The 17,379-nt window shown below is 38.6% G+C and overlaps 1 protein-coding gene across 3 annotated transcripts in view; it reads right to left on the bottom strand.

The window, feature by feature from the left end:
- The window catches only part of THSD4 (thrombospondin type 1 domain containing 4), a 1,135,048-nt gene that overhangs the window by 79,215 nt on the left and 1,038,454 nt on the right, over window positions 1-17,379 (bottom strand). For all 3 annotated transcript variants that reach the window (XM_073586946.1, XM_073586947.1, XM_073586948.1), the window contains 3 exons: window positions 9,864-9,960; window positions 7,513-7,758; window positions 5,101-5,230 (listed from right to left, as the gene is read on the bottom strand). In XM_073586946.1, coding sequence (XP_073443047.1) covers window positions 5,101-5,230; window positions 7,513-7,758; window positions 9,864-9,960 — 473 coding nt within the window. The remainder of the gene's footprint in view (window positions 1-5,100; window positions 5,231-7,512; window positions 7,759-9,863; window positions 9,961-17,379) is intronic.

The following is a 17,379-nucleotide window of genomic DNA, read 5'->3' as shown; positions in this document are numbered from 1 at the left end:
ACATTTAAAATCCATAATGTGTTCCATAAATCTTTGTTGAAGAGGTTTGTTGAACCTGTTGTTCCGGGGGTGGCACCTCCAGACCCTGTATTGGTTGAAGGTAACATGGAGTATGAGGTAGAGAAAGTACTGGATTCCCGTCTGGCTAGACGGAGACTCCAGTATTTGGTTAAGTGGAAGGGTTATGGTCAGGAGGATAATTCCTGGGTCTCCGCCTCTGATATTCATGCCAAACGATTGGTGCGTGCCTTTCATCGGGCTCACCCTGATCGCCCTGGTGGCGTAGTTGAGGGTTCGGTGACCCCTCCTCAAGGGGGAGGTACTGTTGTGAGTTCATTTTCCCCTTCATTACTGAGGCCCGAGGAACTCCCTCTTCTGGTAAAGAAAGGTAGTGAGCCTGATTGTCAAACACCTGAGGCTGATGATTGTGACTGGCTGAGTGGAGTTACGGACTGGATATAATGCTGCCGACGCCCTTCTGCCTTGCGGGTGATTTCTCTGTGGGATCCTTGGAGACCAGTCTGAATTCCTGCTCCTCCAAAGCTAAGTTTGCTGCTCGGCCTTTTGCTTTTGTGCTTTGACTTTGTTTTTGCTTTGTTTTTCTGGATTTCTGCCATTCCCTTCTGGGGTGTGCTGAATTCTTTTAGCTCTGTCTTCTGAAAATACCTGAGTGCTGATTCAGTTTTTGAAGCCTAGCTGCTTCAGGGCCTTTTTCATATTAGCTGGTTGGCTTATGTCTTTGATAGGGTTTTGGCAGATTGCAGACAGCAGCCTTCCTGTCCTTTCCTATCTAGGTAGTTTTGGGGCCCCGCCTTTGCTCAGTCTATCTTTCTGTCTGTGTTAGTATTTTCATCTTGCTTCACCGTCATTATATGTTGGGGGCTGCCTATTGCTTTGGGGTCTGCTCTGGGACAGTTTAGATTTCCCCTTTCTTTCTTTAGGCCTATGTATTTCTCCAGCTGTGATCGAGGGGTCTAGGGCATTGTAGGAACCCCCCACGGCTACTGCTAGTTGTGTTGATAGGTTCAGGGGTCTGCAATCTGATAGTTGCCAACTTCTCTGGTTTTCTGGACTTAGCTTGTATTTCTGCTTTTGCCTCCTACGGTGACTCATTCATAACACCTGACTATCTGGCAGGCACTTGCTATACTGACACCGCCCACTCCTGTGACAAGCAGCTCACTGTCAATAGACAATGTACATAGAGGGTCTGGTGTGGACAGGGGAAGCTTTCTCATATCTTCTTAATGCTAAATCTAAGAACTCTGATTGTGTCACAACTGCTGCTCCCAATAAACTAAGGCTAGTTTCACACTAGCGTTCGGCAGAGCTGTGGAGGGCTGTGCAGTACCTTAGTTAAGCCCTGCCCACTGCTGCACCTCTTCAGCTCCGCCTACGTCGGCAAGCGTCTTGCGTACCCTATCTTTAACACTGGGTAAATAGGCCATGCAAATGTATGCGGATGTCTGCGCATGCATAGTTTTGACACTGCACCGAGCTGTACCGAACGCAACATGTTACATTTTGTTGCGGTTGGCGCAGCGTCAAAACGATGAAATTGCTGGCATCCGCATGGCCTGCGCACCCAATGTTGAACATAGGGTACGCAGGATGCATGCCGACGTAGGTGGAGCTGAAGAGGTGCGGCAGTGGGCGGGGCTTAACAGAGGAACTACACAGCCCTCCGCAGCTCTGCCGAATGCTAGTGTGAAACTAGCCTAAGTGATACATCATTGGATTTAGAGTCTCTTTTCCTATATTATGCTGCTGATAGATGAGGTAGCAAAAACCTGATGACAGATTCCCTTTAAAAGACTCAAAAGACTGAACATTATTTTTATTTATTCATATAGCACCATTAATTCCATGGTACTGTACATGAGACAGGGTTACATTAAAAAAACAAATATCTGTTACAGTAAACAAACTAACAATGACAAACTGGTATAGAGGGAAGAGGACCCTGCCCTTGCGGGCTTACATTCTACAGGATCATGAAGAAGGAGACAGTAGGTCGGGGGTTGCAGTAGCTCCGATGGTGTTGAGGTGGCCGTGTGGACATTACAGGTTGTAAGCTTTCATGAAGAGATGTGTTTTCAGGTTCCATTTGAAGGATCCAAATGTGGTGGATAACCAGACGTGTTGGGGCACAGAGAATGAGGGATATTCGAGAGAAATCTTGGAGGCGATTGGGTGAGGAGAGAATAAGCGTGGAGGAGAACATATGTATAGCATGTAATTTTTACATTGCAGTGCACAACTTCATTCTTTCTAGTGTTTATTAGTTATTTTTCAGGTCGGTTATGGAGCTTACCAGCCTGAGAAAGAAATGTTATGCACATACCCTAAGTTGCATCCATCAGTCTTAATGAATGGCTCACTGGAATATGATGTGTCAAATTCTTTAAGAGGCACTAATAATTGTGGCACACCTTAGTAGCGGCCTGTGCCTTGCCAGAAATGCCTTAAGAAATGCCATCACTTCTACTAAATTTGACGGGCAGATATAGCCATGACCAACCTAGGCTCCTCCAAGCATCATAGAATTGGGAGGAGCTGTAAAAACTGTCCTGAAAACACCAAAACTCGAAACAATTTTCAAAATTCTGTGTTACGTAAAAATATTTGTGACTTTGCAAAGCATTTTATGTTACTTTTCTGGAGTAAAAGTTTGGATGAATTGAGGCCTAAGAGTTTTGGACATATACTTCTTAAATTCTGCACCAATTTAATCAATAGATGGCTTATTACCAGATAGTATATAAAAAAATTCATATTCACATGAAAACTTTTGTCAGCAGCTTGCTAGACATTGCCAAGAATGATCTCAGCAGTTAAAAATCATTAGATGATATAAAAATAAGAAAAAATCTTAAACATTATTTATCAAACTGGCTATGCTTAATGAGGTACAACTCTCATTCACATTTGCAAATTAAAAACAACATACTGAAACGTATCCTATTTTAAAATAATGAATTTGTTACACAACGAGGGCAGTTGGCATTGCCATATCTCAAGTGTTAATGCATAGAATTTCTAATCCCGGAATTTGCTGATAACCTTATTGTATTACATTAGCAAAATAATTAACCTTTTGATTTTAGAATATAAATTTAGTACAAAAGATGTACGGTATTTGAGCAACGCCAATATACCATAACCTGTCATTAAAGGTTTTGCTCTGAGTTAACCTTGAATCATGAAATATTTATTACTATTTTTATTCAGCAATGAATAATAAACCCAACATAATTTGTAAAAAAAAATCTTAGAATAAAAAGTGATGTCAGTATGCTTTATTAGGGTGTATGGATGTCATGGGAGGGCACCTCGAGGAGCCAGGGCTGGGAGCGACAATCAGCAGATCTTGCTTCAGATCAAAATACAAACAAGCACTGGTAGCAGAACAGTTTGACCCCTATGATCAAATGGTTGAATAATTTATTTTCTGAAAACAAGTCAGAGCAAAAGTCAAATTAATTAATTTATGAAGGTTTAAGACTGATGACATGATTTCATGAACGTGTCTTAACAGGCAACAAGCATGAAGTAATGTCCAATGAGAAAATAGATACAATGGTATTTTATGCCTTTAGAACTTTTCTCATTATCTATACTGTAGTCATTATATGGTATATCATTCAGGTATTTTTTGTTAGCTTTCCGAGTTCCATCACATTTTATATACTGTGTCCTTTTTGTTATTCCATTTTAGCTAAAATGCAGTATTATCCTAAAAAGAGGTAAAAATATGTTCTTCTCTTCTAATACCAACCCAAATATATCAGTGGCTAGATGCCACAGTACTAGTATGTTATACATTCAGTATATGGCCTTGTGTGGTGCATTACAGACATGTTAACCTGGTTCAGATGTCAGGGAGTTCAACATCTCTAAGCATATCATAGAATCATGGAATGTCAGAGTTGAAAGGGACCTCAAGGGTCATCGTGTTCAACCCTCCTGCTCAATGCAGCACAGTATTCACTCAACCAGCTCAGACAGATGTCTGTCCAGCCTCTGAAGACTTCCATTGAAGGAGAACTCACCACCTCTCATTGGTAGCCTGTATACATTTTTTTAACAGAATGGGAAATATAACTTTTTTATTCTGACATTTAATTGTGTTGACTTGCATGAAGACAAGGCATGCTCATGGTATCAAACCACCAGCACAAATCATGCTTATTTAAAGCTGGCCATTGATATAATTATTATAATTAATTCTGAAAATAATCTTACAGCTAACAATAAATTAAAATTACATCTACAGTAATGTAGTGAAAATTATCGATTCTGACAAACAGGAGTCGTTTCCATTCGAACACTTATCGTACATGCACTAAAATACTCGATCATAGTGGTCATCTACTCTAGTTAATATTATTTAAAATTGGTCTTTGTTCTTTCAACAAACTTTACATGAATTATTAGTAAATGAGAATGTAAGAATCTTTGTAATATATCTTATCAGAGACGTCAGCTTCCTTCCCCAATTATTAGAATCGTCTTCTTCTGCCTCCTGGGCTTGTTAACCATTCTGAAAAAAAACTGCTCAAATCCTTCTTGTTCAGACAAGACAGACTATAGGTGTCATGTGACAAAGTCCATTATACTCTATGAATAGGGGAAGGGAGTAGAGAAGTGAGGAGCAGGGAGAGGAAACAGGCAGAGAGAGACAGAATCATTATGTACAGCTCTCCAACAAGTGTTTTAACTCACATCAGAATTTAATTCAGCTCAAGACAGCTCAGTACTGCTGCATAATTTTGTCCATGCTGCTACGGTTTGCCTCTGTATGTTAAAAAAATGAATGAAGAGCAGGAATCTCTCCCTGTGTGTTGGGCCAGGCAGAAATCCCAGGAGCCTGTCTCCTCCCTCCAGCTCCCAGTGGATTGCAAATTAGAGATAAAGCATAAAGAGAGGAAAACTGGTGAAAGTGCAAGATACAAGTCATATAGTGGTCAGAAATCATGATATTCCTCATGTACACACTAAAGACAGGTTATGTTGAAAAGTTATTTCAAAGTACGGTTACCCTATAAATCAGAATATTTTATGAATTTTATGTTTTTCATAATTAACAAAGAAACTTACAATGCAGGGCAAGGGAAGTGATTACATGGCTCTTCTTCAGAACTAGGTTTGGTAGTTAAGTCACAGAAGGCATCTGACACTTCTTCATGTGTAATTCTATTTACACAGCGAAAAATGGGGTAATGTGATCCTGAAAGATAATACATAGAAATATATTAATTTTCAGTTTATTAACTTATATACTATGGATGCAATGTCAGTATTCACTTTATGAATTGCTACAAATCATTATAAAGTAGAATACCTGCTGCATTTATTTATTTGCTTTTTCAGGTTGAAGAATAAAGTTTAAAAATGTAGATGATCAAGATAAGTAATTTACTAATGTATACTGTGTACCAAACCAAAATAATTGTTTAAGTGAGATATTCAACGGTTTCTCTGGGAGGAGAGAAAGTTTTCAGTTTGTCGGGGCTACTTCTAGTTAATGCTGTAGGAGATCTCTATATGCACAGCACTGCAAATATCATTGTCAAAGACAAGATACTGTGTTACAGTATATGTGTGAAAAAATGTGTTTTGCTCCCCCAGCACACAACTATGCATCAGATCGGAAATATCAACCACACTGCTGTAAATGGGATAAGTCTGAATTTTTTTACATCAACATTTCTACATAGTTTATTTCATTCTGGAAAAGCACTTTTTCGCATTAGATGCCTCTGACCTTAATTAAATTTGGGGATAACATTTATTAATAATTTACTATGCATCAGCAACCATAGTAAAAAAGGACTTCATTCAGAAAACCATAGCAGCAATAAAAATCTTTGAATTTGGTTAAATGTGACTGAAGTAGGTGAAACAAAAGAAAAGTGTCTTAAAGGGAATTTGTCACCCACTTTGACATATGTAGCCTATTAATATGGGAATATAGGTTATAGAATGTTTAAAATAGTCCTACCTGTACGCCTCATATCTGCTGTCTTGTTGTGGAGAAATCGTCTTTTATTTGTTTATGGTAATGAGTTCTTCCAGGCTCTGGGGCGTGTCTGGAAGAAAACTCTGCATATTGTCTTCATTAGCATACTATCCCCTCCCATCAGCATCACAGTGCCCTGTGACATGTATTGGTGCCCCCAGAATCTCACGGCTGGACCCTGTGTGGGGAGGTTGGTCTGACGGACGGATCTGCCTAAGGAGAGAGGCAGAGTAGCAGCGCAGTGTAGGCTGAGATATAGAGCCAGTGGCGACATGTGGCCATTTGATCATTAGAGGGCAGTGGGGAGCGTAGGAGTGGTTAAGTAACTGCCATAGGTCAATGGCACTGCCATTGGTCAAAGGTTTCTGTCAGGTGATAGTGGGCGGAGCTACTGGGACTGGGAGTATAAGAGGTCAGGGAAGGTTCTGGAAGTTCCAGTCAGCCAAGGGAGCTCACTAGAGAGGAGAGTTTGCTGTAGGTAGAAAGACGGAAAAGGCCTACAGAGAGCTACTGACAGTGGAGATGTCACAGGGGGTGACCCAACAAAAGGACAGTGGCTGCGGACAGAGACAGACTGTGAGTGTCAGGTGAAAGGCATACTCTAAAGTGTGAAACGCTGTGGTGGAAGTGCTTAGAGCAGCCGCAGTGGGAAAGAGCCATAGAGGATGCCACGAACGGTGACATAAGAAAGAAAAGGTACCCGGGTCTGTGTAAAAGTGAATTCTGGACTATTCCTGTGATGAAGTACGGTGGTCCTACGAAAAGCGGCCGATAAAATCTGAACTGTTGGACACAACCCTTGCCTCAGTCTCATGTCTGCCGGCGCCACGAAGTGGGTCACCCCCCAGTCCTGTTGGATCAGCACCACTTAATCGCCTCCTCTCAGCCCGACCCTACACCTGCATTAGCATGATTACGCTTGATGTTTCCGCCCTTCTATGGGCATTGGCTTCTTGCTTCTTCTGTGCAGGTGAGTCACTGATACTTCTGCTCCAGTGACCTCCGGTGTGTGCGCAGATAAAGTGTTATCCCCACTTCCAGTGAATTGCCGTTGCTTGCGCGAAGAAAGAGGAAGTCAATGCCCATAGAAGGGTGTAAATGTCAAGTATAATCACCAATTGCAGGACGCGGGATTCCGGGGCCACCGCTACACATCACAGGACACTGTGATGCTGATGGGAGGGGGCTGGTATGCTAATAAAGACCGGAGGCAGGGTTTTTTTCCAGACACTGCACACCGCAGAGCCTGGAAGAACTCATCACCATAAAGGAACAAAATAGGATTACTCCACAAGACTGCAGATATAGGCATACAGGTAGGACTATCATTTTATACCTTGTATGCCCATATTAATAAGTTACATGTTTCCCAGGGGGTAATAGATTCCCTTTAAGGTTTTTATGGTGAAACATAATTATAACTCAATTTTTTACAAAAAAGTTAGCACCTTATACATTCATGTATGTTTACTACCCTTCACCCACCTCACCTTTCCCACAAGTGACTGTACAGTCAGTTGAGCCCATTTGCTTCCAGTTAAAGTCCCGATTCCGTCTAGGTGGCTGTAGAGGAGGCACCTGATTATCAGGCTGATAAGAAGGAACTCTTCCAGGCTGTCTTGAAGGTAAGGATCCTGTTGGCTGTCCAATGTGTACATCTGTATCAATAAATGAGTCTCGATTTCCAGTAGGGTTTGAGGTATCTGTTACATCTAACTGGCCATTTAAAGGTTCCCCTAGAAAAAAGCATGATCCATAATACAGTGCAGTTGGACAGTGTAAAAAAAAATGCAATCCACACTGGATTGTAAAATTCATTATTTATTACTACTTTATCTAATGTTTTATTTCTGCTAAAATTTACTTTAAACTATTAGCAAAGCCACAAGAAGACTAAAAGCCTCCTAAAATTCAAATTAAGCAGCAGAAAAAGAAGGCAGCACCGCTTACCTGCCCAGATCTTGGAACAAGTGCACTACAGGGTGCAGCCAGCCCACCTAAATGAAAAGTAGGGGCGTGACTAATAGGCTGTGAACCAGACACTATGCAGTACCCTTATGTGAACAGCACCCTATGCAAGCCTTTATTGTGCAAGTACTGTATATACTGGGCAGTCACCCCCTCCAGGAATGGGTAGGTGGAGAGTGGCTGTCGATCTAGTATTTTGCATCTGTGTTGCTAACATCTTGCTATATGGGCTGGCTGCACCCTGTAGTGCACTTGTTCCAAGATCTGGGCAGGTAAGCGGTGCTGCCTTCTTTTTCTAAAATCTACTTTAACCAATAAACTGAATGATTCAAAACTTTTGTTACAACTGGATATCAAGAGCTGCCAGATAAAAAAAACAAGATGTGATGTATGGCTGTAAACTGAAGATGAGCAAATCTATTTATCAGTGGAATTTTGATTCACAGCAAATCGATTCTCCCCGAATCAAAAGTACAGTTTTCCAAAGTATCCAATTACGCTGAAAAATGTGTATGACACTATTCTCTTTTCCTCACATATTAATCTTCTTCACTGCTGTGCTGTCACACACATGATTCTTAGGCTTCGTTAACATGTGGTGCTCTTATTCTTTTTTTATTGTATTCTGTGCAAGCCAGGATGTGGCTTCCCTCTCCTAAGCTGGAAATTGTATATAAGGCTTCCTCAGACTGGTTTTCCACTGGCTGGGCCCAGTCCTTTTATCTGCCCTTATTCACACACTAACGTCAACATTGACACATGGTAAGGATTTTAATATTTGACAGTGTAGGACTGTCCATATCAGAGTTACCTTGTCATGGTTGGATGGCTTTTATGCTATTTTTTTATTTAAAAAAGTATTATAAAAACTCTGTTATTATAATGCACTTTTTGCTTTTTATTTACTTAGTTACATCAGGGTTTTTGCTCACTTTTTCTCTTGCAGGTTTTATATATTATACTTTTTTATTGCAGCAATTGTGATAAACGTGCAATATTTTTACTGCAAACTCTAATAATCGCAGCAAAAAAATTCCATGCAGCAGCAATGTGTGAACAGAACCTTACAGTTTATTCACAGTTTTATGGCTTTCTCTCACTAGCTATATGACTGAGCTGTGGCCTGTCTCATCCTAAAATATTCAGATCTACCTTGAAATGGCTGCTGCATTCCCTACCTCTGCTTTTACGCAGGCTATGATAGTCCCACCTGATTAACTATGCTGTATCATGTGATGTTATAGCTGCAATGCATTATGGGGGAGTACCCCCAGTCATAAGAAAGATCATGTGAGCCTTTTCTAGCTGATGCAATCTTTTGCTTTGTGTAAAATGGCAGCAGATAATTCTGGAGTTTCACGCAAAACAAAAAAAAAAAATTGAATTTTTTAGTTCTGCAAATTACAAAAATATGACACAGCTTCAATTTGCATTGAAACAATTCACTCATCTCTAATGTTTATTATTCTTAATTTAATACATGTGCTGCTATAGTTATTTACTGAAAATGCACATTCATTAGTTTGTGCAACAGTGTAGGCTGCTGAAAATATTATACATTAGATAAAGAGAATAAACTAAAAAAGTGTGTTTTTCAAGGTAAATTATACAAGTCGTGCAGTGTATTTATTTAATAGAATCTATGATTCTATTAAATAAATACACTGCACGACTTGTATAATTTACCTTGAAAAACACACTTTTTTGAGTAAACTACAACAGAACCACCAATGCTCCCAAGACAAATAAAAAGTGGCATTTTATAAATAAGTTTACTTTTCACGTATGAAGAGCACTTATTCCATAATATATGTGCATAGTAATGAATGGGTTCAATAGAATTCTGGATTAATGTAAGTGGAATCAAGAATACCTGGTCTCCGTTGAGGGGGCAGTTGAGGACTGATCGTATTGGCAGATGGAATGACATATTCATAATGGATTCCAGGATTAGGTTGCTGGTGAATCATCTGCATATATTAAAAACAAGAACTGGACGTTTAATGTACTAAATATATACTATTTCCATTTGTATGAAATTATGTATAAATCAATTATATATGAGATTGATATTACCTTTATTCATAAAGAAGCCATTGAGAGAAGATATTACAGCTGCACGACTAGACAAACAGAAGCAGCACATTCACATTGGATGAAACTCAAATAGTTTACACCAAAGTACTATAAAAGATGCAATATTATGTGTAAACTTCATTTTGCACATAAAAGTGCATCTTTTATAGTACTTTGGTGCACAATTTTTTTTTAAACTTTTGGTGCTGCTGTGCCGATAGACTTAGTTGGGGCATGGCCAACCACTGTCTGCCAGATTCTCTATCATTTACATGAGAAGACGTAGCTGAAGAAATTAATTTGGCAAATTCGAAACGAATCATGTTCCACTTGGAAAAAAAAATTGGCACATCTTATTCCAGAAGGCTTTTGATCAAGACAGCATAGAAATGCATGCCAGCCTTGATGAATTCCCTCTATATATTTTTATCTATAGTGATATAACAATCTGTCGTAATCAGGGGAAAATGGGAAACTGACAATGTCACTATCCTCTTGTTGAGACTAATATGAGGGATATGCCAAATAACCTATATTGCCCACCGCTTCCCAGAGCCACAACTTTTTTCTTTTTCCATCAATTTTGCCATGTGAAGGTTTTTAATTTTGCATTACGAGTTGTACTTTTGAACAACGCCATTAGGTTTACCATGTTGTGTAATCAAAATTGGTAAAAATATTCCAAGTGCGGTGAAATTGCAAAAAAAGTGCAATTCTACAAATGTTTTTTGGATTTTTTTACCATACTCACCAAATACTAAAATGCTGACCTGCCATTATGATTATACAGGTCATTATGAGCTCGTAGATACCAAACATGTATAGGTTGTTTTTTATTTAAATGGTGAAAAAAATCCAAAGTTTGTTAAAAAAAAAAAATGTGTAAATTTTCCAAGACCCATAGTGTCTCCATTTTTAGTGATCTCGGGTTGGGTGAGGCCTTATTCTTTATGTGCCGAGCTGACGTTTTTAATTATATCATTTTGATGTTGATAGGATATTTTGATTGCCCGTTACTGAATTTTAATGCAATGTTGCAGCGACCAAAAAAAACCTTAATTCTGACGCTTTGACTTTTTTTTTTCACTACGCCGTTTACCGATTGGCTTAATTCTTTTTATAGCTTGATAGATCTGGCGATTCTGAGGTGATGCCAAATATGTGTATGTTTCATTTTTTTAATTGTTTTATTTTGAATAGGGGGAATTGGGGGGTGATTTGAACACACACACACACATATATACATATATACACAGTATATATATATGTATTTTTTTTTTACTTTTTGCATGCTTCAATAGTTTCCATGGGAGACTAGAAGCTGCGATAACCTGATCGCCTCTGCTACGCACAGGCAGTGATCAGATCGCCTGTATGTAGCAGAAATGCTCACATGATATGAGCGCCGACCACCTTGCGGTGCTCATAGCAATCCGGCTATGATAACCATATGGGGTCTGCTGGAGATCTTGTCGGTTGTCATGCCGACCCGCGATCATGTGTTGAGGTAACCGATAGGCAGGATTAGCAACGCGCTTTCGATAAGCACAAGTTAAATGCCACTGTCAGAGATTGTCAGAGGCTGTTAGGGGCCCATGTCAGCTGTTCAAAACAGCTGACATGTGACGGGAAAGATGTGGGCTCACCGCTGGAGCAAATATCAAACGGAGGGACACGTCATGCGCTGTACTTGTACGGCGCATGTCGTGAAGGGGCTAACCATATTTTTACTTGATTAAGCGCTTGTACATAATTTGCATACAGATCAATATTTTGGTTTTGATGCTGTTCATCTATAGTTCTTTGTAACTTATTTAGCATAATAGTAATAATTGTTAAAAATACTACAGTAAATAAGTATTAATAATATTAATATATTTACAATTGTTGTTCAGCATCAAACCTTATGTGCTGTGATTCTTTGCCATGATTATGGTTTTCTGGAGCATTACTTGTGGGATTATTTCTTTTGCCTCTTAATTGACAGTATTTTTCTTTGACCCTTTCTTTTTTCATTAGCTGTATTTCTCCCTCACCCTAATTGTACTATAATTGTGATTATTTTTGATGAAATACAAACTTTATTAATTATTAGTTCTATACACAGTTTTTTACATCTGTCCTTATTAGGCCGGGATCACAATACCGTGTGTGATTTGAGAAACTCACACGAATCTCTCGCATCAACACCCGGTGCTGCCTCCGGCACTCAGGACCAGAAAGGCGGATGCATAGAAATATATGCAGCCACAGCTCCGGTCCTAAGTGCTGGTGGCAGCGCCGGGTGTTGATGCGAGAGACTTGTGCGAGTTTTTTGCATCACATATGTTAGTGTGATCCCAGCCAAATGAGGCATTCAATACTGTCATGTGTTTTTGAGGAAACTTGTTTTGGTTTTCAAACTCAGCATAGTCGTTTGTGGCTTGCAAGCACACTGTCTCTGACACTAATTTAAGAATTCTTTTCCTTTAAAAAATTATTTACTTTCTTGTTGACATTTTATAGTGTATTATGACTGAAAAAAATCCAGCAGGACAGATGCCAGCTACATTATATCGCTGATCAATCACACCGAGTCAGGCACTGCTGCTATTATTGCTTTCTTCCCATCAACTTTGTATCTGTATTATAAACAGACTAATAAACCCAACTTCTCCATTCCTGCAGTTGTAGAACACATTACTGTCTGATGTATTTGTCCAATACTTCAGGGCTTCCTCTTCCTATCTCTACTGCTGAGTTGTGAGCTCTGAGATCCTCTCACTATTCTAAATCACCTTAACCCCCAGAGGTATTTTCATTTTTGCATTTTCGTTTTTCGCTCCCCTTCTTCCCAGAGCCATAACTTTTTTATTTTTTGGTCAATATGGCCATGTGAGGGCTTGTTTTTTGTGAAACAAGTTATACTTTTGAACAACACCATTGGTTTTACCATGTTGTGTACTAGAAAATGTGAAAAAATTCCAAGTGTGGTAAAATTGCAAAAAAGTGCAATCCCACACTTGTTTTTTGCTTGTGATTTTTTACTAGGTTCACTAAATGCTAAAACTGACCTGCCATTATGATTCTTCAGGTCATTATGAGTTCATAGACACAAAACATGTCTAGATCCTTTTTTATATAAGTGGTGAAAAAAATTCCAAACTTTGTTAAAAGAAAATTGCGCAATTTTCCGATACTTGTAGTGTCTCCATTTTTCATGATCTCGGGTTGGGTGAGAGCTTATTTTTTGCGTGTCAAGCTGTTATTTTTAAGGATACCATTTTGGTGCAGATACTTTCTTTTTATCGCCCATTATTGCATGTTAATGCAATGTCACGGCAACCAAAAAACCTCATTCTGGTGTTTTGACTTTTTTTCTCACTACTCCGTTTAGCGATCAAGTTAATCCTTTTTTTATTGATAGATCTGGCGATTCTGAATGCGGTGATACCAAATATGTGTATGTTTGCTTTTTATTGTTTTATTTTGAATGGGGCAAAAGGGGGGTGATTTGAACTTTATATTTTATTATTTTTATATTTTTTAAAACTTTTTTACTTTTGGCATGCTTCAATAGTCTCCATAGGAGAAAATAAGCTGCCATAACCTGATCGGCTCTGCTGCATACAGGCGATGATCAGATCACCTGTATGTAGTAGATTTACTGACTTGCTATGAGCATCGACCATCAGGCGACACTCATAGCAATCTGGCACTGATGACCATAGAGGTCTCCAGGAGACCTCTGGTTGTCCTGCCAACCCACTTGTGACCCGCGATCATGTGACAGGGTCACCGGTGGGCGGATTTCAGGCGCAATTGCTGGAAGCGCATGTTAAATGCCGCTGTCAGAGTTTGACAGAGGCATTTAACTGCTTAATAGCCACAGGTGGAACGCAATTCCACCTGCCGCTGTTCCGGGCACATGTCAGCTGTTCACAACAGATGACATGTCCCGGGAAAGATGTGATAAAAGTAAAATAGACCTGTCAAACAAAGTGCACGTGACGCAGTTCAGCTGGTATTAAAAGTCTTCATTTAAGGGGTTAAACCTCACCATTGAGAAAGTCATGTAATATATGTACGTTATTTTTTTTATGTTCATTGTTTTTCTTTGTTTTTTATTTGCTTTTAGATAGGTTTTAGTTTATATGTGTTTTATATTGCTTTTTTTTACTTTTTAGTGCAATCTTAATTTGCATTTTTAATCAGGTGGGCATTCTGATTAATTGCTTCTTAATTTTCATTTGCTGCTTCACCTTCATATACCTTCCCCATCCCAGTCTATGTATAACTGCCACCTGAGGAAGACGGAGCCATTCCGTTGAAACGCATTGTGGAAACTAATAAATGAAGACTTTTAATACAGCTGATCTGCGCCACTCCGTATGACTGGTCTATTTTACTTTTATCCTGTCTGATCCTCTCTTGAGGTACCCGGCCGAAGCTGCAGCAGACCATCCTCATTGCATCTACTCCCACTGCCAGCCTGGTGCTCCCTTTGAAGCTGCCTACCTGACTCTGTCTACAATCATTTTCCGGAAAAGACCACCGTAGCCCACATCAAAGGGAGGGAATCTCACATTGGTGTACTATTATGCCTGATGTCGGAAAGTGGTTAAAAATGTCTGCTGCCTTCCCTGACTAGACTTTTTTTTACAGGCTATGAGAGTCCCTACTGATTAATTGTGCTATAACATGGGATCTGATAATGATTAGGCATTATAGGGAAGCCCAAAGTCTCGTGTCTGAAGTCAAGTCATGTCAGAATTTGTTGACTGGTGCTTTCAATACCAAAAATGTAATCATAAGCTTCATTACTATAGTACCAAAATAACAAAGTACCGAAGGATACTGGACAGTGTGACATTTGATAGGCATGGCTCATGGTTGGTATAGGTTTTGACTTTGGGAGTATAAGATTCACAGGGTTGTCTGTATGGATTAAAGTAATTAGATTTATTATGTAATTTACATTTATACATTTTTATTATCATAACTTTCTGTGCAGCATGAATTAATCCTGGCCTTGTAATTTATTTGTTACCTTCCATGTAGTATAACACTCTATATTGATTTGTGCCAGTTTTCCGGCAACAATTGTCCACACTGTCCATTCAAATTTTAATGGGGTATGTTTTTAATTTCACTTCGGTATTTGAATTATTTATATATTAAAAAAAGTGGTTTTTTTCATAGTAAACTATATTGATGCATTATTATGTGGCTGCAATTGGAGTTTATATATCTTTTATGTTACTGATGCAGTCTTCTGCAATGTGTAAAAAGATAGAGGGCATTTGGGGGGGCAATTAAGATGAATCAAATAGCAAATTGTTGAATAGTTTGGGGATCTGCAAATTTCATAAAATTTGATTAGAATTCGATTATCATCAAATCCACTAAGGAAGAAGGAGGGTTGTTTCCAGCACGTCCATCCAGTTTAAGTAAAATTTCTTTGTATTAGAACATTTTGAAAAACCGTTTTTAAAATTGAGAAACAGACTCTCTGCTTGATGCATTTCTGGTGCACCACGGCACCCTTAGTCATAGTATCTAAATTTATGTTTTATGTTACCCCATAGTTTATTAACTGTGATTCTGGTCATGTTATATACTGCATAGAATGCCAGGTATGCAACATTGTTACAAAATTGGCTTCTGCAACTCAATTAAAAAATGGCAACAATTTTGTAAAAATTACAAACTTTAGACAATAAAGGATGACAGCCCACAAAAATACTATTTCCTTAAGTTTTTCCCAGAATTTCAGAAAATGTTGCATTTTTGGTAGTTTGTTTTGGATATGATAACATAACTAATGGAGAAGTAAGTAAAAATACCTTTGAATTTTGCTACAAACCTTTATCCAAAAAGTATCATTTCTCCTTGCGGAGAATGACATGCTAAGCATGTCAAGATGAGGAGACTTAAAGCCGCAATGCTCCTCTGGGAAATATGCTAATTATGCAAATTGTCATTCAGAGAGGAAGAGGACTAGAACTCTAGTGCCACCTATTGGAAGTAGCAATCCTAAAAGTCAATGTTGACCTTTTAATAACGAGCCTTGTTACATGGCTTAGGATAAAAGCCAAGCCAGAATCTCAATTTGCAGACACTGTGTTTTGGGGTACTGCCCTTCATCAGTGCAAAGTGTGAGATGAGGCTTGGCTGTGAGGAGGCGACATGCTTAGCATGACGAGATGAGGAGACTTAAAGCCGCAATGCTCCTCTGGGAAATATGCTAATTGCATTGCTAGAGACTAGAGTTCTAGTCCTCTTCCTCTCTGAGGAGACAATTTGCATAATTAGCTACAAACCTTTGAAAGTACTATAGAAGGCAAATAAAACAAAACAGTTCTTGATTGAAATAAGCTGTCTCATTTACTTTCGGTAAATTCCAAATCTGGTCTGACTGTAAGATAATTATGAGATGATACAATTCATCAGAAAAAATTAATTATGCTGGGAATGTTGTAAGGAAAGAAAGACAAAGTGTTGTTAACAACAAGCTGGATTCATACTAGTCTATTTTTCCAAGAAAATATCTTGGAAAGGCACAAATTAGATGTCTGCTTAGTTGTCTCCTATATATGCATGGCCAAACACCACTTAATTTAATTCAACTAGTAAATGTGACTTATACCAGCTTGAAGAATGAGGTTTAGAAAATATCTTTTGTCTAAATTTTTTTGATACATTATAAATATCTTAAATGTCAAAGAAAATATTTTAAAGTACCTTTTATAAGTCAGGTACTCTTTAAGTACAAAACAAAAAGAGAAAACAAACAATTTTGCACTGTGAAAGCGCTACGCAATATAAAATTTTTGCCCTTATCCACATAGAAATATTTATGAGTCACTGCACTTTGTGATCATTACGGAAATGTACAAAGTGTGTATAAACAGACCATTTGTGCATAACTGACCCCCCACTCGACAAATATTTTTATGTTAATTAAGAATAAACGATTTATCATGTTAACATAGCTAGACTACAAGACTATAATTCCTTAAATATGAAAAATGGAAATGTCTTGTAAAAAGTCAAAACAGAACATTTCTTGGAGCACGCTAGTGTTCATGGTGTCTGTGATGGTGGTTTTAAAGAATGGATGAACACTGCCAAGTTCCCAATATTAATAATCTAGGCTGTTTTGTCAACTCCCAAGTATTTCTGGAAGACCCGTGACACCATTCAGCATTAGTTCCTAAGTTACATTATACAATGATGTCAAGTAGCATTGATTGATATGTGTTGAAAATGGAGAGGTAGAATAGCTTTTGTTCCAGAAATAAGATCTGACTGGAAAAGCAATAGGGGTGGAC

The sequence above is a fragment of the Dendrobates tinctorius genome, unplaced genomic scaffold (genome assembly GCF_039654945.1).
Source record: "Dendrobates tinctorius isolate UK_male_01 unplaced genomic scaffold, ASM3965494v1 ptg000097l, whole genome shotgun sequence".
Taxonomy (NCBI): Eukaryota; Metazoa; Chordata; class Amphibia; order Anura; family Dendrobatidae; genus Dendrobates; species Dendrobates tinctorius.
The sequence above is the reverse complement of the archived record's forward strand: the minus strand, read 5'-3'. Positions and strand labels throughout refer to the sequence as shown.